We start from the raw sequence: 26,090 nt of genomic DNA, 5'->3' as shown, positions 1-26,090 counted from the left end.
GCACCGATGATGTTACCTAGTTGGGTCATGAAATGTCCGCAAGAAAACAACCAAGCTCAGAGAGTACCAAGGATTCCCCACAGTTCAACTCTGAGCTTCAAATGTTCTCTTCTATTAGGATGGACTATCCCAGCTAGAAGACTGAACAGAAGGGATTTTGCTCATCAGATCACATTTCTGGACCCACATCAAATGTATTTTAGTTTGTGAGTTCAGCTTGGCGATTTGGGTGGGGGAATAAAGATAAGAGTTTGGTTTTCTGGGAAATGCGACACATCATCTCGCATCTCAGTTAATTTCTCAAGATGGTGAACACCAACCATTGGTCACATCTAAGGAAGATTCCATTGAATTCTGGTCATATTTTCTGCTGTTTTCATTAGATATGAATTATCCTCCCAGTAAATAAATGACAATTCTGGGATTATTTTTGGAAACATGTTATATTTTCTCATCATTTTCTTACCTTTACCTGGTACAGTTCCACCCAACCACTTAGCTTATTAATACATTTCAGCACAATCATATTTGTTCTAATAAGAGTAATTCCTTTTCACTGTACTCTTCTTCTATGGGATGTCTGTGCAATAAGCTCTCTTTGTGACGAATTTCAAAGAGCAAAGGAGTCAGAGCTATTTGTAGATATTGTCAAAAAATGCAGCAACTTTGCAATATTTGGATTCATTCGATAATGTTATCTGACTTTCAACTCCATTTGCAAAAAGATGGAGACCTCTGTTATGTGGAATGTAATGCTTGGGATAGTGTATGATAATATATGATACAGTATACATAGAATAAAATATATGGAGAGGAAAGATATATTTCTTTACCATCTCCTTTCAATTAATTTTGTTAAACTCCAGCCAGCCTTCCACTGCTTGCTATTACTTAGTGCAGACATGTCAAACTCGCGACGTCACGTATCGGAACTTTTTTCCCATTGCCAGCAATGGGGTGGGCACGGTTTCCTAGTGATGCGTCCGCCTCGCAGCCCGGCAGTTTGACACCCATGACTTAGTGTATTGGGTCTGATGGTTCAGAATTCTGGAAATGCAGACTTTTCGCAGTACAGATTGATCATGTACATTGACTATGTAGAGATTTTCCTAATTGCCTCGAGAGAGGAACAGAACACAAATAAATGGCACTCGTATTTTAAAATATTGCCTGAATGGTGAAGGTTATTAACATTACATCATGGAAAAAATGAGGACTGTAAAACGTGTAACACATATGCAGCTTCGTTCTTGGAAATGAAAAGCAGGCTGATTTAAATGGCATGGGCCCGGATTATTTACGGGAGTACCTTTTGCCGGCGTTAACTGCCCATCGTCCTGTGCGCTCCCACAGAGAGGGCCTCCTCAGGGTGCCGTCGGTCAGGGAATGTCGACTGGCGGCCCCCAGGGGGAGAGCATTCTCTGTGGGTGCGCCAGCCCTTTGGAATCAATTACCGGTTGAGCTCCGGATGGCTCCCGACCTTCGCTCTTTCCGCCGCGACCTGAAGACTTGGCTATTCGAACTTGCCGGCCTGGACTGAGGGATTGGGGTTTTAGATTTTAAATTTTAAATTGTAGAACGTGTTTTATTGTTTAGGGCTACTTGGTTTAATTTATTTTAATTTTTGTATATTATGTGTTGTATATAGTGTTTTAATTGCCCTGTACACCGCCCCGAGTCCTTCGGGAGAGGGGCGGTATATAAATCCAATTAATTAATTAATTAGTAAGTAGGTAAGTAAGAAAGAAAGAGGAAATTCAGCCTTCTCTCCAGATAAGATATTCGGCAAAGTCCTTTGGCACATGCATCTTAACGGCATTTTTGTGTACCTTCTAGTAATAGTTCTGCCAGCATTTTCCACGTATGCTGTTTTCTAGATTTTTCTGCCTCTACAAACAGTTTCAAGATTCAGGTCAGAATAATGGAATATCTAAAAATTACAGTAAAGGGAATGACCAAAACCATAGGTTGTGTCTAATTTTCTGAATTATAGACATTGTTTTTAATATTGCAATGTTACAGAACAGGGATTCCTAAGTTTTGCTTTAGACTGGTGGGGACTAGGTTTTTATTTTATTTTAAAAAAAAGCTCTGAGCTCTACTTCCTAGTTCCAATCAAAAGTAACTGTTGGTAGATCAACCAATTATCAGATGTGATTTGGAAAATTCCATGAAAATGTCATATGGTATTGCAATTCTTTGATTTTTTTTAAGTGACTCAATCACAGTTGAAATACACCACTACCCATTGATTGCATTTGAATATGATGCAGTACATACAGGTACTCCTCGACTTACAACCACAATTGACTCTCATATTTCTGTTACTAAATGAGACAGTCGTTAAATGAGTTTTACCCCATTTTACAACCTTTCTTGCCACAGTTGTTATGTGAATCACTGCTGGTTAAAAGTTAGAAACAGGTGTTAAGGGAATCTGGCTTCCCCATTGTCAGAAGGTCACAAAAGGGCCCCAGGACACCGCAACCGTCATAAACATGAGTCAGTTGCCAAGCATCTGAATTTTGATGTGACATGGCCTTGCGGATGCTGCAGTGATCGTAAGTGTAAAGAACGGTCATAAATCAATTTTTTCAGTGCCATTGTAACTTTAAACGGCCACTAGATGGTTGTAAGTTGAGGACTGCCTGTAATGGCCTGTTATGACCTCTTCTAATGAGCTGTTGGGGTTGCAACATTGTAAATGAAGATTTCATGCATAATTAAAAGAACCGATTCAAGTCAAGTCTTGCCTCGTAGTGCTACAGATTGTACTGGCCTCTTAAGTCCAACTCTCACACCAAATGTGCCGCAACTTCTATTCTGCCAGTTCTGAAGCCAAACATAATCAGCCTATTTTTGGAATCACCAAACTGGGAAAAGCTATTTTGCGATGTTAAACATCTCAGGAAGAAAAACATCAGGAGTGGGATGAGTAACGTAGAAACATTGGCACAGAGCATTTATTTCTTTTTCTGCCTGTGTGAAAACGTGAAGAGACGGATTAAACAGAATTCAAAAGTCATTTGTATGTACACTATCATTTCTCCTTGCCAATAGGCTTAGATTTTTTTTCCTACAGCTTGTGACTCATCATCCTGAATGTAGCTCACAGCCATACATGGTGGTCCATAAAAGAGCCAGTGAACTTTTTTGCTTTTTGCCAGGGGCTCCAGAATCCAAACTGGCAACAAGCACTTGGAAGGTGAAAATACTTAATTAGTAGTCTATATTTAGCTAGGTATAACTTGGGGGCAGGACGGGGGGGTTGATATTTTTATTGCTATTAGATCAAATTTTGGGGGAGGGGAATGATACACTGTAAGCGTGTCCTTCAATTTAAGCCACTGATCATTTGATTAATGGTTCAAAGCACAGTTGCTTTCATGAAACATATGGAACAATTTCATGGTTTCCCTTTATAAGGCTAAGTAGTTCTGAGACATTTCTCTCTCCCAGAGGAGGGGGCGACTGTGAAATACGACTGAAAGAGTTCCAGCATGAGGTTCCTTTTTTTTTCATATTTTCTTTTTCATTTTCTCTCTCTCCCCCTCCCTTTTTGACTCTCTGCTTCATTCTTGTTCTTTGTTTTATCCCTTCATCTTATTTCAGGTTATGCTCCCATCACTGGCATGTGCCACCCTCTGCGTAGCTGCACCCTGAACCATGAGGATGGATTTTCTTCAGCCTTTGTAGTTGCTCATGAGACAGGACATGTGTAAGTTACTGGAAAAGGTTGCTCTTCAGTTCTTCCAGATTGTTTTTTTTTTGTGGTTGTTGCTTTTTTGAGGGAGTTGTGGTAGAACACGGGATATCCTGGATGCCCTTTGCTTCAGCTGTTCTTAAAACTTTCCGTATTAATGAGAACTTTAATACCAGGACCTTGTTTAAAAACCTCGGTGTCAACTCCTGGCTGTCAACCATCACACAGTAGGTGTATTAAGTAGTCCTCAACTTATAACCATTTGTTTAGTGACTGTTCAAAGTTACAACAGCACTGGGAAAAAAATGACTTATGACTGTTTTTCACACGACTGTTGCAGCGTCCCGATGGTCACATGATCAAAATTCAGACGCTTGGCGACTGGCTCTTATTTACGAGGGTGGCGGTGTGTCCCGGGAACATGTGATCACCTTTTGTGACCTTCTGCCAAGCAAAGTCAATGGGGAAGCCAGATTCACTTAGCAACTGTGTTACTAACTTAACAACTGCAGTGATTCACTTAACAACGGTGGCAAAAGAGGTTATAAAATGGGGCAAAACTCACTTAACAACTGCTTCTCTTAGCAATAGAAACTTTGGGCTCAATTATTGTCTTAAGTCGAGAATTCCCTGTATATCTAAAGGTTAACAGATTCTGGAAAAACATAGTCGTGTTGTATCAACTATTCCTCAAAATATAAACGATACCAAGTCGCTTGCTCTCGTATTAGTGACTGGCCATGTTTTTGGAGAGGTAGGCCCATTTCATTTCTTTTAATGAGTAAAGCAGATCTGGTTATATTAATAGCCAAAGCAATTGTACGTACTTCAGACCACACGGTAATAAACGTACTAGGGTACTCAATGCTATTCAAAATGCTGATACAGTTTCATGATTTAGTGCTTCATGGATCTTGGGAAATATTGTACAACAAAGGTTTATTTTTTAACAGGTTAGGTATGGAACACGATGGACAAGGTAACCAATGTGCTGATGAGACTGGCATGGGCAGTATTATGGCACCACTAGTTCAGGCTGCATTTCACCGTTATCACTGGTCCCGATGTAGCAAACAGGAGTTGAATCGTTATATACAGTAAGTTTCCAATAAAGGGCAATATTTGTAGTTCAGGGTTGAAATGAGGAGCCCTTGGTGCTCTCTGAATTCGTTTTCCTGCAGATTTTTAATTACCCAAACTAGGTAACATGTTAATGGGGAACCTATATTGGGTAATGAAATATCTGCAAGAAAACAACTAAGATCTTATACAGTAAGTTTAACTTCATTGCTTTGAAATCATTCTGTTTCATTTTGTATCAGATAAATTAATGGTAAGAAAGAATACAGTTGAAGCAAAAAGACTTTAAAATTTACAGAACAATTAGGGTGGTACAAAATGCCAAATAGCTTGAATATTGGGGTTGGAGAAAAATACTCTTTATTCCAAAGCTTGCTTTTGTGTTGCTGACTAATCCGGAAGCAGTTTATAAATAAGCATCTTAACTTTGCTTAAAGTTGCGATGTGCAGTAGTTTGCAATTCAGATAATGTATACGTAGTTAAGAATATTGGGGAAAAGTGCTCAAAGAAATATGGATAGGACATGGACAAAATGCATGTGTATGGAGTTTCTTTCAGATGAGAAGAAATTATATACAATCTAATGTAGAAATAGGATGACATAATTTTTTTTTTATTAAAGAGTTTTACAAAAAAATTTTTTTTACAATATCCCCAAAACCCACCCACCCCAAACCACCCCCCTTCCTCCCCCCGCTTCCCAGAGCTAAATACAGGGTTATAGATATAATAATAATAATCATATTCTAACTAAAAATTATCCATAATATAAAATTAACCAAATTCATAATGTGCTTTAACTCTCCTTTAACATAGATACATACAAAGTACTAACACTAAAATTAATAACACTATCACTCTAAAATCTACTCATAAGCTAAATGGAACTTTTTAGTCCCATATTTATTCTGAATATAATCTATCCATCTCCTCCAAACTGAAATATATCTTTCTTGTGAATGATCCTTCAAATAAGCAGAAATCTTAGACATTTCTGCAAGATTCAATACTTTAAACACCCATTCTTCTATGGTAGGCAAACTATCCTTCTTCCAATATTGTCCCACCAGTAACCGTGCTGCTGTTATCATATTCAACATCAAATTGGTTTCTTTAACATCACAATCTACAACAATGCCCAATAAAAACAATTGCGGAGAGAACTTTATCTTTCTCTTAAAAATCTTTTGAATATTCCACCAAATTTTAACCCAAAAAGCTTTTATATTTCTGCAAGTCCACCACATATGAAAATAGGTGGCTTCTAAACTACCACATCTCCAGCATTTAGACTGTAAGTTAGGATACATGTTAGACAACTTCTTGGGATCCAGATGCCATCTATAAAACATTTTATAAAAATTTTCTCTTAAATTTTGAGCCTGAGTAAATTTAACATTTCTAACCCAAATTACCTCCCAAGTATCCAACGGAATTGGTTCCTGGATATTTTGTGCCCACTTTATCATACAATCTTTAACTAATTCCGTTTCTGAATCCAATTCAATTAAAACATTATATATCCCCTTTATATGTGCACAATTTAAATCTCTAATTTGTTTTACTAAATTTTCATCTGTAATTGTGATGCCAACCTTCTGATCCAACTTCCACCTAGCTTTCAATTGGGTATATTGAAACCAAGAGTAACTTATGTTTTCTTGTCTTAACTCATCTAATGATTTAAGTTGCCAATCATTCTCTTCCAATCTAAGTAATTCCTTATAGGAAAACATATCCAAACTCACTCCCATAGATACACCTTTTATCGCGTGTCCAGGAATTCCCCAAATCAGTATTTTATAATTTAACTTATAATAATACTTTTCCCAGACACATAACAAGGCACTTCTAAGAATATGAGATTTAAAAGCCCTATCCACCTTTTTATCATAAAGCAAATATGCATGCCATCCATATACCAAATCCCAACCCTCAAGGTGAAGTATTCTCTTATTAGTTAAATTAAGCCAATCGCTAACCCATGTCAAGGCCACCGCATCATAATACAGTTTCAAATTCGGCGCCTTGAGTCCCGCTCTTTCCCTAGCATCTTGTAAAATCTTAAATTTAACTCTTGGTTTTTTCCCCGCCCAAATAAATTTATTAATACCCTTCTGCCATTCATCAAGGTTGGCATCCTTTTTCAATATAGGTATCATTTGAAACAAAAAGAGAAACAAATTTTTGATCAGGAAAAAATGCAAACTTATAGAGTGCCAGGATTTTTGGAGCAGCTGAATGAATCTGCAAGGAACATTTAATTTCTAATATACAATCTCTGTTTTTTGTGCTGCAGTTCTTATGACTGTCTCTTAGATGACCCTTTTATGCAGGACTGGCCCAGACTCCCGGAATTGCCAGGAATTGATTACACTATGGATGAGCAATGCCGCTTTGACTTTGGTGTGGGATACAAAACATGCACAGCTGTGAGTATGGAAATGTTGTTGGTGTGTTGGTGTGTGTGGGGGAAACCATTTCTTCTTCCTTCTGTTAATTCCTAGGGTTTCTTTTCTTAATGAATCACATGTTGGCTTCAACCCACTGGTGGCTTTGCTTTAGATTTGTCCCCTTGCCATGTCTTGCAGCTGCCGATGACCTATTCCATTCAGTTCCACAGAATCCCTTCAGCCTCTGAAGTAGCTTTTCATGATAGTGTGATGGGAAACTTATGTAGAGAATATAGAATAGAGAATAATAAGAGTTGGAAGGGACCTTGGAGGTCTTCTAGTCCAACACACACACACACACACACACACACACACACACACACACACCGCTCAGGCATGAGACCCTGTACTATTTCAGACAAGTGGCTGTCCAGACTCTTCTTAAAAGCCTCCAGTGATGAAATAACCACGATTTCTGAAGGCAACTTATTCCACTGGTTAATTGTCCTCATTGTCAGGAAATTTCTCCTTAGTTCCAGGTTGCTTCTCTCCTTGGTTAGTTTCCATCCATTGTTTCTTATCTTGCCTTTGGAAAATAGGTTGAGCCCCCTCTTCTTTGTGGTGGGCCCTCAAATATATGTAGGTAAACTAAATGGCAATCTGTTTTATGGGAGTGAATGGATATTTTCTATCCATAAAGCTGCAAGTTAAAATAACAAATAATGTTTTTGTGGGTGCCTGAGATTGGTCTCATAAGAATCCGCATCAAAGAAAAGGCACACCAAAATGACAACATGTGTGCAATGACATCAACATGCAAATTCTGTCTGCCAGGTCCCTAAAATTATGTTTCTTTTTAAATGATTATAATTTCATGATATATTTATCTACTCTCCCATTCTATCCCCCTGCACAGGCTTGCTATATTGGGAAATAATAGTAAAAATATCCTTAAAGAAGGCCATGAAACACCATATAGGGGAGTATCTTTGAAGTCACCTGATTTGATCTCAAATTGGAAGAATCATGAGCTTTTGAGACGAAGAAATAAGATCTTGCTTTGAACGAGGCAAATGTGTTTGGGGGAAAAAATCTATGTTGAACTCTTTATCTTGAATGTATGTCAAACTTGTTGGATCAGCAGTTGTGCAAGTAGCGGACAACAGATAACTTTTAATCCAGGGGTCCTCAAACATGGCCACTTTAAGACTTGTGGACTTCAACTCCCGGAATTCCCCGGTAGCCGGCTGGGGAATTCTGGGAGTTGAAGTCCACATGTCTTAAAGTGGCCATGTTTGAGGACCCCTGCTTTAATCAATTCATAGTTTATGAGATTATTCCTTAGTGGCTGCATACCACTTCTTCTTCTTTTTAAACTGTAGTTATAATGTAGAGCTGCAACTGCACTAAATTAAAAGATAAAATATTGTTCAAAGCAAAGTACATTTGGCTTAAATGGCGAAAGAGCAATGAGTTTTATGTGGTCTTTCTCCTTTACAGTTCAGAACTTTTGACCCTTGCAAACAGCTGTGGTGCAGCCATCCAGACAACCCTTATTTCTGTAAAACGAAGAAAGGGCCACCTTTGGATGGAACGGAGTGTGCTTCCGGCCAGGTAGGTGTGCTGTTGAGTGAGATTTCAGTCTCATTTTAGCCGGAGGCCAAACAGTTTTACATCCATATATGGACAGACAGACATACTGTATGTCTTATGGGCCAAAAATGGACAATGTTATACATTTTTTATCCTTTACCTCATATGCATATTCTTTCTTTTCAAATGGACAATACAAAGTAGTCCTCGTTTAGTCCTCATTTGGGACTGACAACCCAATTGCTAAGTGTCACATCAAAAGGACAAAAAAGAGAAGGGAAGGAAATAAATTAATTGAATAATTCAATAGCAATGTTTGTTACTACTTTTGATGAATTGATTAATAATTAATTGTTTTCACTTTTAACCAATGAAGTTGATTATCTGTTAAATTTGTTTGCTTGCTGTGATTCATATACCCGTGTCTCAATGCCCTAGGTTTAAAGTGACTTCTAGAATGCATGAGCAACCTCCCCTCCCATGTTGATGCAAAATAATTGGGGAGTGGGGAGAGATGCTGGAACTGCAGCTAAAGGCATGGGATCCCCAGAATTTACCCCTGTAATCAAAAGAGTAACTTGCTTATTTTTGTTACAGTCTTTCCCACGCTTAGTATTTCTCATAGATAACTTTGGCAATTCCTATTCTGGCATTCTGTACAATTTGAGTGGCTGTAAAAAAATTAGGCCTGAATTTAATTTTTGAATGCCTGAGACAGTAGGATGGGCTATGCATAACAATAGCAATACCAATAGCACTTAGATTTATATACCGCTCCACAGTGCTTTACAGCCCTCTCAAAGCGGTTTACAGAGTCAGCATATTTGCTCCCAACAATCTGGATCCTCATTTTACTGACCTTGAAGGATGGAAGGCTGAATCAACCTTGAGCTGGTCAGGATCAAACTCCTGGCAGTGGGTACAGTTAGCCTGCAATATTGCATTCTAACCATTGTGCCAGCATGGCTCATCAATAAATAATGATTGAAATCTCACGTTAAACCACTTTGTACATTTTCATGGTAGTTGTTATTTTGCAATGATGGTTTTTATTTTGATATTTCCTGCAGCACTAAAATGCTTCAGGTCACACCTCCTGATTAATAGTGAAAAGATAGTTGTTCCTTTTTAACCTATGACTGTTTGCTGTTCATACTTTGGGTTTGCTACGTTCATGGAAGATACAAGTGTAGGCATAATGCAGGGGTCTCTAAACTTGGTAACTTTAAGACTTGTGGACTTCAACTCCCAGAATTCCCCATGGCTGGCAAATTCTGGGAGCTGAAGTCCAGAAGTCTTAAAAGTTGCCGAGTTTGAAGTCTCCTGGTTTAATGCCTTCCCATGATATCCTTTTGCTTTTCCCACTGGAAAATATAGATGTGGGGGAAAAACAGTAAGGTAAGGATAGGAGTCAGCATGTTGTTGGATTGTGCCAAGATTCAACGTTGGTGCTCTAGAAGTGATAAGGTTTTTTCATGACTATCCTGTGCCACCCAGGCCCCCCTGAGACCTTTCTTTATTGCTCCACAGTCATCCCTGTCTGCCTGACCAATGAAAGTGGGAGGAACAGATTCCGAACCCTATTGTAAAGCTGGGTGCTTCTGTGGCGGTAGAACTGCTCTCCTCACTAACACTGGACAGATATGAAGAGGCAGGTGTTCAGGTAACCCTTATTTCTTCTCCTGTTCCAGTGGTGTTTCAAGGGTCACTGCATCTGGAAGACTTCAGAACAACCTTACAGCCAAGATGGCGGCTGGAGTTCCTGGTCCAAATTTGGTTCCTGCTCCAGGACTTGTGGGGGTGGGGTGCGTTCCCGCAGCAGGAACTGCAACAGACCACCGTAAGTCTGGTTCTCCGTGGGATAAAGGTGTCAAGAGGACCTACCTTATTTAGCAGAGCAACTCTATAGTTCCCTGAACTTTTGTGGGTGTGGATGTGCCTTTGAGTCAGTGTTGACTGCTGGCAACTGCAACTTTCTGGGCAAGATTTTGGAAAGAAGTTGATGTTGCCTATTTCCTAGGGCTCAGAGAAAGTGACTGGCCTAAGGTCACCCAGATGTCTAAGGTGGGACTAGAATGTATGGTCTCTGAGTTTCTGACCTGGTGCCTTAACTACTGCACCAAACTGGGTCTCTCCCCAGTATAGCTGACAATAAAGAGAAGATTTTATGCCAAGAAATCATAGCACAATTAATAAATGCCAAAATATGAGAATGGTCTCTCTTCCCCTTATAGCCTTTCGGTTTTTGTCTGCCTACAATGTCAATTCTAACAAATTAGGTCTGTAAATATTGTGTATTTTTAATGGGTGCACTTAAATAAACTACTACCTACAGCTAATATAAAACTAGAGCTAGACAGTGGCTGCTTAGCTATAAGCCAGTCTTAATTATCAGCAAAGATCTTTCTCAAGGTTGACTCCTTCATTCTGTCACATTCCTTTGGGGCATCATATTACAGTGGTTCTGAGCAACGTTCGAAGAACAACAGATTTTCATTAGTTACCATAGTTTCACAGCAGGAAGTGCTAATCTGTCCTCAGTGATAAGTGTATCCATCAGGAAATTTAGAGTAAATGTTCAACTTCCCTCCGTCCAGTGCGCTCCCACAGAGAGGGCCTCCTCAGGGTGCCTCCGATCAAAGAATGCTGATTGGTGGCCCCCAGGGGGAGGGCGTTCTCTGTGGGCGCGCCAGACCTATGGAACCGCTTGCCGGTTGAGCTCCGGACGGCCCCCGACCTTCGCTCCTTCCGGCGCGACTTAAAAACATATCTATTCGAGCAGTTCTGACCTGGTCTGATGGGTTAGGGTTGGGGTTTAAATATGTTTTAATACTGTTTTAAACTGGGCTAAATATTTAATCGTTTTTTAACTTTTGTATTCCGCTTTTTTATATTTATTGCCCTGTACACCGCCCTGAGTCCTTTGGGAGAAGGGTGGTATAAAAATATAATTAAATAAATAAAATAAATTAAATAAATAATGTACTAATGATGATCGGATGAGGCTAAGCCTGAATCTCATTGTAATCTGAGGAGGGGTCCCCAACTCCCAGTCCGTGGACCAATACCATGCTGCAGCATGCCAGCAACCAGTCTGCACAAACAAGCAAAGCCCCATCCGTGGGATGCAGGTAGCACACAAAACCACGCACTCTCCGGTCCGTGGAAAAACCTCTCTCCACGGAACCAGTCCCTGGTGCCCAAAAGGTTGAGGACCTCTGTCTTAGAGCTTATTGTTAATAGTAAATACACTTTACTTGCAGATGTTTCCATTATATGCATTGTATGCCTGCTTTGAGATTTTTTTTAAAAAAAACCACACAATGTAAATATAATTTTTATTCATTTATATAAACCAACAAGAGAAAGAATTACAATGAATGAAACCGAATGCCCTTCCTGCTTGCCTTGGGCTGCAGAATTTGAGTGCTCTGGTCCTTATCTGGCTCTTTGTTTGTTTTCCAGCCCAGCTTATGGTGGCCGTCAGTGTCCAGGTGCTACGTATGAATATCAAGTCTGCAACGCCGAAGAGTGCCAAGGTCCCTATGAGGATTTTCATGCCCAGCAGTGTTCCAAGCGGAACTCTTATTACATCCATGAAAACTCTAAGCACACCTGGCTTCCCTATGAGCACCCTGAGGGTAAATTAATAATAATAATAATAATAATAATAATAATAATAATAATAATAATAATAATAATAATAATAATAATAATACTTTTTGAACAATAGAAACATGGATCCTACCCTATTTCTACAATAAAAAGTGCTATTCAAGCATAGAAAGAGCAATGAGTAAATTTGAAGTTGCCTGTACTTTACACTGCAGAAACTCACTCCTCCTTCTTGTTAAAGAGCTATTACTGCAGTAATTGTAAAATGTGTCCAGGATGTGAGGGGGTCTGTAGATCTTGGACATAAACTGCTTTAATGTCTTCCCTCAAGACGATGCTATAAGGCATTGCAAGCCAGAACAACTAGACACAAGAACCGTTTTCCCCCCCATGCCATCCCTCTGGTAAACAACTAATTCGTACAACACTGTCAAACTACCTAGTAATGCTGTATTACAATTATTCTCCTCATCTTTCCTATTACCTATCTCCTTATCTTCTTGTGACGATAATTTGGTGCTTGTACCTTATAATTTATATAATTGTTTTATTTAGTATCCTAGTATGATTTATGTTGTTTGCTTATTTAGTATACTATGACTGTCACTTATCTTATGATTTATGATGAATGTATTTTTATGCTGTTTATGATCATGATTTATCACCTGTTGTGTGTATGTACTGAGAGCTTACGCACCAGAGACAAATTCCTTGTGTGTCCAATCATACTTGGCCAATAAAGAATTCTATTCTATTCACTTCGGTGACTTCTCCATGAGATGTCACTACCCTAGTGATCAGTAACCATAAAGAATCCAATTCATAAGACTATCTTGTCCACTGAGAATCAGATGAGGGACCATGTTAGTTAATTCTCCTCTTATTGTTGTGCGATTTTTCCTTGAAGTGAGAGGTCTATGCATAAAATATACTCTGTGTGTTCTGAGTACTCTTTGCTAATATTTGAGACCAATGTGCCAAACAGGGTCAATACTACATGAATAATCACTATGGAATGACTTGCTATCACCCTAGTCCTCGTCCAACTTCAATGCATGGCTATTCTTCTATATTGGATGAATGAAATCATGCAATGTGTCAACCCTTCAGATCAAAACTTTTATGAATGTATAGAAATATCCAGAAGATGCTTCAACTCATGTTGAAGCAGTAACATTGATTCATTATCTCTGAATATATTTACTGAAGAATATTTTATGTTACTATAATCCACATGTTCCATTTGCATATGAGCCCATGATTTAAGCCAGGAGTGTCCAACCTTAGCAATTTTAAGACTTGTGGATTTTAACTCCCAGAATTTTCTAGCCAGCCATGATGGCTGGAGAATTCTGGGAGCTGAAATCCACGTCTTAAAGCTGCTAAGGTTGGACGTGTCAGGTTTAGGCCTTAGTATCTCTTTGTAAATAAGGATGAATTGCTAGGAGGAAGAAACTATCATAGATTGGTTTCCTTGATTCCCAGGAAGTTGAATTGTAAATACAGAGTTCCACTACTCATCTCAATTACCAGAACATAGAACTGATCTTTTCTATGTATTTTATTTTTCTGCAGATGCCCAGAAATGTGAACTAATTTGCCAGTCTGAGGAAACTGGAGATGTGGTATTTATGAATCAGGTTGTTCACGATGGTACCAGGTGCACCTACAGAGATCCATACAGTATCTGTGTAAGGGGTGAATGTGTGGTATGTAACTTGCAGGTCCATTCCAAGTTTTAGAAACTTTTCTGAAATTAGTTATAATAGATATGTGACAGACACTCTCTGATTTCAGTGCCAGGGATGGCCATGGTAAAGTTAAGCAGACAGTTCTCGACTTGTCACCACAATTAAGCCCCAAATTTCCATTGCTAATCAAGGAAGTTGTTAAGTGAGTTTTGCTTCATTTTATGACCTTGCCACAGTTGTTAAGTGAATCACTATAGTTTTGGAGAGAATCATGCATTCATTTAGTAAATCCGGCTCCCCACATTGACTTTGCTTGTTGAAAGCCAGCTGGGACAGTGCAACTGTCATACGTACATGCCAGTTGCCAACCACCCGAATTTTGATCATGTAATCATAGGGATGCTGTCTTGTGATTCAGTGTCAGCCTGTGCTCCCAGCAGCTAAGTCTGATGAATCTGAGGAGGAGGAGGGGGGGTTGGAGAGCCTTTGGTGTCAGAGGGAGGCTCTGATGCACTGCAGGACTCTCAGCCTGGCCCCTCCAGTTATATTCCTCATGAGGCTCAGCTGTGTGACTACGAGGTGTCGGACTCAGAAGAGTCACAGCTGAATCTTTTCAGAGACACTAGAAGCAGAAGGCAATCCAGCAGAGCAGAGCAAATCAATGAGGCAACTCAGTGAGAGAAGGAGAAGGTAGTGAGAAGCCACGCCTTGGGACTGATAATAAAAGGGGAAGGTGTGGACGGGGCTGGTTGCTGAAGGCAACTGTTTGGAGACATTCTAAGAGAATTCCTGGTCTGTTCTTGCTACTTCTGTTTAACTCTTGTTTGTTGACTGTTGTTTGATATTTTGATTCATTTATTGAAGGAAATATTCTGTTGCTTTTTTGTTTGAACTGTAAATAAATTTGGGTTGGGTTTTTCCAGCCTATTGACTGTAAAAAGGAAAAAGGGGTTGTCCCTGACACACAAACAGGGCCAGTCGTAGGCTGGAACAGAACATGCTGCAACAGTCATAAGTGTTGTGTATGTAAATAGTTAGCAATAAGCCATGAAAGAGATTGCAAACACTGTGCAGCTTTGCAAGGTTTAAAGCGGGAAAATAAGGTGCAATCATTGGACGCCACAACCAAGGAGCGGGAAAACAGACTGTTTGTATTGGTTACAGTTCAAACGCTTTCTCTATAAAAGGGTTGCAACATTTGACATTTGACAGTTGACTTTGTGTATTCAATAAACTCGTTCAGTGTTAACCACTCTGAGTCCTCGTCAATTCGAACCAAACAACTGGCGACGAAGGTGGGATTGACAGAAGACCAGAGATTAGGAAGAATTGTCGTGAAGGCGGCAAAGTCAGAGCGAGTCACAGTCAACCGAGCGGCCGCGGCAAAATAGGAAAAAAAAAATTCTCCGAATGGCGCAAATCGGGTCACTGAAGGAATTTGACCCTAACTTCCCCGAAGATTGGGAAGAATACATTGGTCAGGTCGAAGGATTCCTGTTAGTGAACGGAATCACCGACGACCGAAAAAAAGCGGCGGCACTTTTGACAATTTGCGGCACACCGGTCTACAGAGTCGCTGTCGGGCTGTGCCAGCCACAACCAGTCTCCAGCGTGCCCTATGCCGACCTCCTTGCAAAACTAAAGGTTCACTTTACTCCCCGAAGGTCCGAACTTTTTTGGCGGCGCATCTTCGAGAAGAGAAATCAGAGACCGGGGGAGTCCATACAGAAATTCGTCGCTGCCGTCAGGGAAGCCGCAGTACGTTGCAAATACGATAATTTAGAAATTAGGATTCGGGACAGAGTCGTGCTGGGCTTACGCGATGAACAATTACAAAATAGAATAATCGCCAAACCTACCGGCGATTTACAGGAAGTGCTCGACGAACTCCTAACGTATGAGTCAACCGGGTATCGCGACCCCCCCCGCAGTAGCATGGCGACAGCACCTGAAATTAACCAAGAGGGCTATGTGGACTGCGGGGAGGTGGATCAGCAGTGGGAGGAAGAGATCGCCGAAGTCTCCAGGCGATTTGGAAAGATGGCACCCAGACAACTTAGAAGCGAGGGGCCCGAACCCGGCCGCCGGCAACAACCCGCAACACCGCAAAGACCACCGACCGGGGCACAACGACCGTGGCGGGACACCGCAACCAGACCGCGCGACAACGACACCCAGAACCGATGTGGCAGCTGTGGCGGCAACCATCCCCGCGCTTCCTGCCGATTCCGCACCGCCAAGTGCAGGGCTTGTGGCAAGACCGGCCACATCCAGGCCATCTGCAGAAACCGCGTCCGGGACTCCCGTCTGAATGAAGTCGATGTGTGGCCAGAGGGTAAGGTAACCCCCAATGCTAGTGGCAAGGAGACCCCTAGATCCCGGGCGAAATTTCCAAACCTATGGGAGGTGGCCCGAGTCAATCGGAAACGGCAGGGAAGGGGGCACAATTTTCCGGACGGAAAATTAAAAATCACAGTCCTTCTGCAAGGGGTTCCTTGCAGAATGGAAATCGACTCTGGGGCTTCAGTGTCGATAATTTCCACTGAAACCCTGGAGAAAATTGAACAACTAAGCGGAAAAAGAATTCCACTTAGTCCAACAAATATTCAATTAATGGACTTCCAAAAAAGTCCAATAATCGTAAAAGGAAAGACCAGCCTTAGAGTAAACTTTAAGGGGTTTAAGGGGGTCTTAGATTTGGTAGTTACGGAGGGGAATAGGACTAGCTTAATAGGGCTTAATTGGTTTCCTGCCCTGGGAATTTGGATAGGGGGAATAAATTCTGTGATTAGAAATAAGACCCTCGAATCCGTCTGCAAAGAATTTGCAGACGTATTCGATGGATCTCTAGGCAAGTACAAAGGGCCCCCCATTAATTTTAACCTAGACCCCTCAGTAAATCCAATCAGGCTAAAGGCCCGGAGGGTACCTTTTGCCTTAAAAGAAAAAATCGAGGCCGAGCTCGACCGGCTTGTAGGCCTCGGAGTTTTAGAACCTGTCGAGGGCGGTTTGTGGGAGACGCCGATCGTCACACCCCTCAAACCCAATGGGGATGTGAGGATCTGCGCCGACTACAAAGCGACCCTCAACATTGGAATGAAAAAGCATGCTTACCCGGTCCCGACGGTGAAGCAGGTCCTCGCCACGATCCAGGACGCCGCCATCTTCGCCAAGCTCGACTTGGCGCATGCGTACTTACAGTTGACTGTTTCCAAAGAGGCGGCAGAGGCACAGACAATTGTTACCCACAAGGGGGCGTTCCGAGTCCACAGACTGCAATTTGGAATTGCAGCAGCTCCAGGCATCTTTCAAGAAGTGATGGAGAGGACCTTAAAGGGCATACCTGGAGTATGCCCTTACTTTGATGATGTCCTAATAGCTGGAAAAGATGAAGGAATGTTAGTAGAGCGACTGGAACAGGTACTGGGTAGATTTAGAAAGGCTGGATTAAAATTAAAAAAGGAAAAATGTAGCATAGGGGTTAAATCCACTGATTTTTTGGGGTTCAGGATTGACAAAAGCGGAGTCCACCCTACCCCTGAAAAAATTAAAGCAATAAAAGGGGCGCCTGAACCAAGGAACAAGGCTGAGCTACAGGCCTTCCTAGGCTTGGTAAATTTTTATCACACTTTTGTGCCACATAAGGCTGCCATTGCAGAACCACTGCACAGGCTTTTAGATAAGAAGACCCCTTGGCATTGGCAAGACAAGCACAAAACGAGTTTCCAGACCTTAAAAGATATCCTTTCCAGTAGCTCAACTGTAACCCACTTTATAGAAAACAGACCAATCTACCTGGCGTGCGATGCTTCGCCTTATGGCGTTGGGGCAGTAATCAGCCATTTAGACACCCAGGGAATGCAAAGACCCATTGCTTACTACTCCCGCACACTAACCAAGGCAGAGCGGAACTATGCTCAAATTGACCGGGAAGCTTTAGCCATAGTGGCAGGAGTTAAAAAGTTCCACGACTACCTGTATGGCAGGAACTTTACAATACTGACAGACCACAAACCCCTGCTGGGACTGTTTACCACAGATAAACAGACTCCCCAAATTATGTCTCCCAGGATGCTGAGATGGTCCATTTTCCTCTCAGCATATTCATTTTCCCTCCAATACCGACCAGGTAAGGACATGGGTCATGCAGACGCTCTTAGCAGATTGCCCCTTAGCACAACAGAGGAGGACCCTGCCCCAGTGGGACAAGTAATGTCCCTACAAGATATTCCTGATCTGCCCCTAACTGCTAAAGACATAGCTGAGGCAACCAATAAGGACCTCATCTTAAGGAGAGTAATGGCCTGGGTCATGAGCGGTTGGCCCAACGCCAACCCGGACGTAAAATACAGTCCATTTTTCAGAAGGAAAGATGAACTATCAGTTCATATGGGTTGCTTACTTTGGGGAACTCGTGTAGTAATTCCAGAAATCCACAAATCAGCTATTCTATTTGAATTGCATGAGGGACACCCCGGAATAGTAAGGATGAAGGCCCTGGCTAGGAGTCACTTGTGGTGGCCAGGATTGGACCAAGACATTGAGGAATGCGTTGCCAATTGCCATCTGTGCCAACGTTCCAGGCCTGAACAACAACACATCCGCACACATAAATGGGAGCTAGCTAGGAATCCTTGGTCCAGGATTCATATTGACTTCGCTGGACCTTTCCAGGGGTTAACGTTCCTTGTAGTGGTCGACAGCTACTCTAGATGGCTAGAAGTAGTACCGGTCAGTTCAGTAACGGCAGGCAGAACAATAAAGGCATTAAGGGGCCTCTTTGCCACTCATGGGTTGCCGGATTTAATAGTGTCTGATAACGGGCCACAATTCACATCTATTGAATTTCAGGATTTCCTCAAGGCCAACTCGATTAAGCATAAGACTTCTGCACCCTTCCACCCCTCCACCAACGGATTGGCTGAAAGGAACGTGAGGACCACAAAGGACGCGCTTAAAAGAATCATTCGAGGTGACTGGCATCAGAGACTAGCTGAGTTCTTGTTGGCTCAACACACAACCCCTTGTTCGGCGACAGGGAAAAGTCCAGCTGAAATGAGGTGGGGAAGGAAAATCTTGACCAAGTTGGACAGACTACACCCTGACCGACTCCAACCAAACATTGAATTAGACATTCCTAACAGAACATTTGAAGTGGGGGACTTGATTTGGGCCAGGAACTACGCCCAAGGGGATAAATGGATTCCTGGGGTGGTAACTGAAATCTTAGGTCCCCTATCATACATCATTGAGGGGGAAGGGAATAGGATCTGTAAAAGACACATAGACCAGCTGAGGAAAAGATCTAGTGGGTGTGTGCCAGCTGAGGGGGACCAAAGCTCAGTAAGGGCAAACAGTACAGATAACATTAGGCCAGAAAGTGGTGTAGTGGTTGGGCAAGATGACATATTTCCTGATGCCCATCAACAACAATTCAGTCCAATTGATTGGGAAATACCCCTGCGAAGTAGGCCAGTGACAACTGAATCCCAAACACAACCTAATACACAAGGCAGTACATCTGAAGCCAGTAACCCTGAGCCCAGGTCTAGTAGTAACCAGCATGGTAACCAGCAGCCAAGCAGTCAACCAGGAAGAAGGGTCCCTAGCAGCCAAAGTAACAGATACCCTTCTAGAATACATAGGCCACCAAAATACCTAATGGATTTTGTAAAGAAATGACACCAACTGGGGGGTAAGGGGTGTTGTGTATGTAAATAGTTAGCAATAAGCCATGAAAGAGATTGCAAACACTGTGCAGCTTTGCAAGGTTTAAAGCGGGAAAATAAGGTGCAATCATTGGACGCCACAACCAAGGAGCGGGAAAACAGACTGTTTGTATTGGTTACAGTTCAAACGCTTTCTCTATAAAAGGGTTGCAACATTTGACATTTGACAGTTGACTTTGTGTATTCAATAAACTCGTTCAGTGTTAACCACTCTGAGTCCTCGTCAATTCGAACCAAACAATAAGTGTGAAAAATGGTCATAGGTTAATGGTTGTGTCGAGGACCAGCTGTGCCACCAGAACTATCTGGAAAGACCTGGATGGGAGTCTGTTGTTCTAAAACATTTCAGCAATGATGCTTTAAACACATTCATAACGTCGTGCTCCTCAGCTGCAAAGTTCAGCATTTTCTGCCTTCCAAGGCAGAACATGAACTAGGTTTTATTGAAAGCAGATTAGGGATACAGAAGATAAACACACAAACAATATATACATGAATAAATAATCTTCCCATGAAATGTGCAGCCACAGAAAAAGTGAAAGGTACATCTTGAGTCACAGTTCTGAAGAGCCACTGCCATATACAGCAGAATATCCATAATATGTTTTAAGTTCCAGTAGAAAATGCCAGGCCTAGGAATAAACCATATGAGGAATATCTGAAAGAAATACATTGGCAAACCAGGAAATGCAATTATATAGATTTTTTTAAACTTTTGTTTTGATTTTAAAATACGTTTTATTGATTTGTAAGGCTCTTTTAAAATATAAACATAAGTAGGCTTATTTGGTTAAATCTGATGCTTGCCCACAAAGTAAATCAATACCAGCTGCGGAATTCTGGGAGTTGAAGTCCACACAGCTTAAAGTTGCCAAGGTTGAGAGACACTGAAGTATATCATCCAGTCATACAGAGAAATATTTCACTGTACTCTGCAAGGCCTGTTCCGAGTTCATTTGAAGAATTGCCGTTTTGATTTTGCATCCTTAACCCCATTTCTTAATCATGTGTTTTTCTTCTTTGAATGGCAGCATGTTGGGTGCGACAGAGAAATAGGTTCTCTGAAGGAGGATGACAAGTGTGGTGTTTGCGGGGGTGACAATTCCCATTGTAGAACAGTGAAGGGGACTTTGGTCAAAACCCCCAAGCAGTCAGGTGAGAATGGAAGAACAAATGCTACTTGAAAAGGTAATGATAGTGGATTTAGCATCACAATTAAAGGTAAACACAGTCTTCTATACTTCAGCATAGTCTTGGCGTTCCATAGCAGTTCTCTTAACATAAATAATGTGCTTCCGTCCTCTTTTAGGTTTTTTGAGTTCTTGATAGTTATGGAAGATAATATAATGTAAAGATAATATTATAATCAGCTCTTGGAAGCTACAGGGCAGGGGTCTTCAAACTTGGTCCTTTTATGACTTGTGGACTTCAACTCCCAGAATTCCTCAGCCAGCTTGCCTGGCTGAGGAATTCTGGGAGTTGAAGTCCACAAGTCATAAAAGGGCCAAGTTTGAAGACCCCTGCTGTAGGGAAAGCCTATGGGTGTTGACAGTAATATGGAAACGGCTGCTGCTTATGATTTTTGGAATGTTTTCCCACCTAACTAGTTTAGCTAACCACTCTAGCCGTCCACACTATCATTTCTTGATTGTTTACCAATGCAACCCTGTTTAGATATTTTTGAGATCAGCCAAAGTCAGCTAGATCCTGTTAGCTGCTCTACTTTGGATAGAAAGCCAGACATTGACTTCCAGGAGTGAATAACACTTTCTTAGCTGTGACAGCAAATTGCTTTTAGGAGGGCTTGACATGATCCAGGTGATATTTAAGAAAATTTGAAGTACCTAGAGAAAGTGGCAGGCTTCTAGAAAAAAAGACAACTGGAAAAGTTCAGTAGCAGACATGGGTGGTGGTTATAGGTAGTCTGAAATGGGAACCTCTGAGTGGAGGCCTGAACTGAGTTATTACAAGTGAACTCAACTATAAGTAAAAGTTTAGCCAATTGTTTTGCTGATAATTTCCACGGCAACAGAGATATTGCTCTAAGGTGGCATTTGTCGCCTGTTTCTCCAGCAGAATCTGGATGATGGGCAGAGAATAGATGGAAACTTACATCCAATAATTAAAACTGAACTTTCCAATAATATGCTATGATTTTTTTAAAAAAAATGAGGTGAATGGGCAAAGATGGAGTTTCTGATAAATTGTTGAATGAAGAGCAAGCTATTTCAAGGGCAGGTGGAGAGACGTAACAAGGAATGAAACAGGTCACCTTAGAAGACAGGTGACTGTCATGAGACTGGCATCCTGATCTTTAATTATGGTAGCTCCTAAGGAACTATACCCAACTATACCCACTTGGATGTATCACTCCAAGTGATATTAAAATAAATATAGGTCTTGATGTTTGCTATAACGTGAGGCTACTAGAAGATGGGCCCTTTTGAATATTTCAAAGTGCCCAGCTTTATTTCCCTCAAAAAAAGGAGGGAAATATATCCAGTTGTTTTGACGCAGTTCCTCCTGTTCTCCCAAGAAGTGATCCACTGCACATATCCTGACTGCCCACATACGAGCCCTGCGTTTGTTGGGCATGGATTGAATCAGTTAGAGAAGGAATTTCTTTTCCTTTTTTCAAAGTCCTCGCCATGAGGAAATGGGACCTACATTGCTGGCTACCGATTGGAGGCTAATGGAGGAATGTAAGATAAGATGCACTATAATTTATACGATGAAGCATCAGTCTTTTGTTAAAATGAAAAAAAAAAGAACTAACCTGGCTTGTGTGAGCCTGTGACAAGTTTATAAATGTCCCACATTCCTGTAGTTAGTTCAGACTACTCAGTACTGATGCCAGCAAGCCTCCTTCATAGCCAAAAATTTCCTTATTAAAATAAAAAAATTATATTCATGGGAAATTGTATTCATCTCTGAAAGATTAAGGGGCTGCCTGACAATTCTGTAGTAGGATACTACTATATTTTCAAACTTATATTGGCAATTAAAGGCAGGTAAACAGTCATGACTCTTAATCCCTGATTCAGGAAGTGGCTTATTCCTAGAAGACTCTCAAACATGTGACTGAGGAATAAAGGCATATAAGAGCAGAAAATTTGCCCGCTATGATATGCAGAAATCAAAGCCTTAAATTATTATCACTTTTTCCTCCAAACTGTTTCTATCAATGCATATCTGGTCATTTTCTTTGTGGTCATGAAAGACACCATATCCGGGTTAACATAACAGTTCTTTATAGCCTAGTAACTGCTGGTCCCTGTCTCAGCAGCTTCATTTTTTATGCATATTTAGGACTCATCCCCAACAATAACACTGTCCATTTTAAATATGGCTTATTTTTAGGGGGTGCTCTGAAAATGTTTGAGATACCAGTAGGTGCCAGGCATGTTCTAATTGAGGAGATGGAGCCTGCATCCCATACAATTGGTAAGAATAGATTGCCTGGGAAACCATGACAAATTGTACTGTGTATTCAGAGGGATGTTTAACAAATGTTTGTCAAAAAACAGAAGGGCTGAATCTAGTCAACATTAAAGTTCAACCAAAACAGATATTTAATTTTCACATGAACTCATTGAAGCTGATTTTCAGCTAATGGTTTTTCCAAAGGCTGCCTTTGCATATTTATTTATTTATTTATTTTATTTATTTAGATTTATATACCGCCCTTTCCCGAAGGTCTCAGGGCGGTTTACAGGGCATTTAAAAAAAAGTCAATACAAACGTTAAAACAAATTAAAAAGATTAAATAGAACCCTGAGAAAATTAAAACCCAGTTAAAATTAAGATTAAAAAATTCTCAGCCTGGGCCAGAGAGCTCGAAGAGCCAGGTCTTCAGGTCCCGGCGGAATGAACGGAGGTCGGGGGCAGTCCTAAGCTCCGCAGGCAGCTGGTTCCACAGGGCAGGCGCACCCACTGAGAAGGCCCTACCCCTGGGTGTTACCCGCCGGCAATCTTTAACCGGCGGCACCCTGAGGAGACCCTCCCTGTGGGAGCGCACTGGACGAAGGGAACTTGATGCTGGCAGCAGGTGTCCCATCAAATATCCTGGACCCTCGCCATTTAGGGCTTTATATCTCATCACCAGCACCTTGAATCTCATCCAATTAATATCAGCCAATTAATATTTTTAAACAGTTTCTTTATATCCTGTGCCTACTTTACTCAGTTGCCTTTTCCAAAATATAAATAGGCACTACAGGCTTGATTTCCGCATGGATTATCTATTATTAAAGTAGACAAGAGTTAATTTTGTGCCAGTAGTTTGAGTCCCTAGTGACTGTATGGACAAATGACTTCTAACAACAACAAACTGTCAATATGATAGAATACAAAAACTTGTCTCCACCTAACATTTTGAAGGAGACTGAGAAAAGTAGCTTGCATATTCTACTGCTACTAGGAAATTCTAATTAAGTTATAGAGAAAATATGTTTTTTCACTGCACCACATCCCCTTCTTATAGTACATTAGTTCTCATAGTTAATAAAGGACAGGTGCCTATACCACATTCTGTTGTTTTATAGGTGCAAAAAAGTACTGAAATGGTGGCAGATTTAAACCAATAAACAAAATAACATTTAACAGGGAAAACATGTCCCTTTATGACTTCAGGGCTTTCTATACCTAAACAATGTCTGTATCATTTTCCGCTCTTCTTTTTGAAGGATGTTGATCCAAATAATGTCAGGCACAAGAAATCAGGGCCCAGGACAAAGTTCAAAAATGCTACAAGTTAATTTCATGTTGCCTATACGAAAGAATCTGAACTACTAATGGTCAAGGGCGAATTGGTGCCATATAAGATCAATGGAATTCTTGGGGTTTGCATTAGATCTCGTGTGGCGGCATAGTGACTCCAAACTAATGGTGTGTTTGACCCCACCCTCGGACTCAGCCTGATCATCTTCTGTAAATAATTTCCTTTTCCTTTTCTAGCTGTTAAGAACCAAGACACTGGTGAGTTCCTTATCAAGTCAAGCATCAAAGGTGTCAAGAACCATACTTTTCTGAAGGTGGGTTTGGAATGGGAATACACCACTGAGAACGGCAAGGAAAGCTTGAGGACTAGTGGCCCCCTTCATCAAGCTATCAATGTTCTGGTAAGTCCTGAGGATACCTTAGGCTCCCACCCATCTATACAAAAAAGCACAAGTGTTGTTTTCTTGTTTGAAACCAGGGACATGAGAACTGCAGCCTGCAAGTTATCACTTTTCTGTGGTCCTTCCCAGGTTCCCCCAAAGTATGTGGGACTGAAAGCTTGGAGTATCCAGGTTGCTTCTCTGAGCAAGTGGAAGAGAACTATTTCCCTCTTCTATTTGCTATCCCATCTACAGGTAGTCCTCAACTTATGAACCACAATTGGAACGAGAATTTCCATTGCTAAAGCAAGTACATGAATCATACCTAATTTTACAAGCTTTTTTTGCCACTGAATCACTGAAGTTGTTAAGTGAATCAAGCAGTTATTAAGCATACTCAGCTTCCCCCATTGATTTTGCTTGTCAGAAGCTGGCTAGGAAGGTCACAAATGGTGAGCACATGATCCCGGGATGCCACAACTATTGTAAATAGATGCCAGTTACCAAGTGCCCAAATTCTGATCACATGACTGTAGTGATGTTATGACGGATCTAAGTCTGAGGGCCCATCAAAAGTCACCTTTTTAAATGGTGGTCTAACTCTGAAGGTTGCTAAATGAATGGTTGCAAGTCAAGGACTACCTTACTGTATATTAAAGAAGAGAAGGCTATATTGGTTTTTTCTTACCAGTAGAGGGAGCTATAACACTGAAAGTCTCCATACAATAGTTCCCCCCCTAATAACATAAAAACCCCTGCAATAATAAAATAAAATAATAAATTTAAAATAGATTTTAAAAGATGTCACATTCATTAGGGAGTGCAGTTCTCAAGTCGCTATACAAATCACACTAAACAGCCCTGAAGCAATAAACCTCTGGAGCCCATCTCTATTGATTGTGTGAGTGTGTGTGCGCATGTGCATGCATGTGTGTGTGCTTGCATGTGTGTACCTGCGAGTCACTTTTGACTCCTGGTGACTGCCTGGACTAATCCATGCAAGTTTTCTTGGCAAGCTTTTTCAGAAATAGTTTGCCCATTGCTTCTTTCCCAGAGCTGAGACATCAACCAATTAGCTTTGGCTTAAGGTCCATAGGGTCGCGATGGGTCGGACACGACTTCGCAACTAACAACAAAAAAAGGTGGGACTAGAACTCTCCAGTCTCTTAGCTTTTGGCCTGTTGTC

General features: G+C 41.1%; 1 protein-coding gene across 1 annotated transcript in view; it reads left to right on the top strand.

The window, feature by feature from the left end:
- The window catches only part of ADAMTS14 (ADAM metallopeptidase with thrombospondin type 1 motif 14), a gene marked incomplete at its 3' end in the record, with an annotated part of 81,131 nt that overhangs the window by 40,505 nt on the left and 14,536 nt on the right, over window positions 1-26,090 (top strand). Inside the window, exons 7-16 of the mRNA XM_083364902.1 lie at window positions 3,613-3,718; window positions 4,657-4,800; window positions 7,084-7,216; window positions 8,678-8,791; window positions 10,462-10,610; window positions 12,236-12,411; window positions 13,961-14,094; window positions 20,837-20,960; window positions 23,166-23,249; window positions 24,762-24,925. Coding sequence (XP_083221028.1) covers window positions 3,613-3,718; window positions 4,657-4,800; window positions 7,084-7,216; window positions 8,678-8,791; window positions 10,462-10,610; window positions 12,236-12,411; window positions 13,961-14,094; window positions 20,837-20,960; window positions 23,166-23,249; window positions 24,762-24,925 — 1,328 coding nt within the window. The remainder of the gene's footprint in view (window positions 1-3,612; window positions 3,719-4,656; window positions 4,801-7,083; window positions 7,217-8,677; window positions 8,792-10,461; window positions 10,611-12,235; window positions 12,412-13,960; window positions 14,095-20,836; window positions 20,961-23,165; window positions 23,250-24,761; window positions 24,926-26,090) is intronic.

The sequence above is a fragment of the Vipera ursinii genome, assembly GCF_947247035.1.
Source record: "Vipera ursinii genome assembly, chromosome: 5".
In the NCBI taxonomy this organism is placed as follows: domain Eukaryota; kingdom Metazoa; phylum Chordata; class Lepidosauria; order Squamata; family Viperidae; genus Vipera; species Vipera ursinii.
Note: the sequence above shows the minus strand (reverse complement) of the source record. Positions and strands in the feature narration are given on the sequence as shown.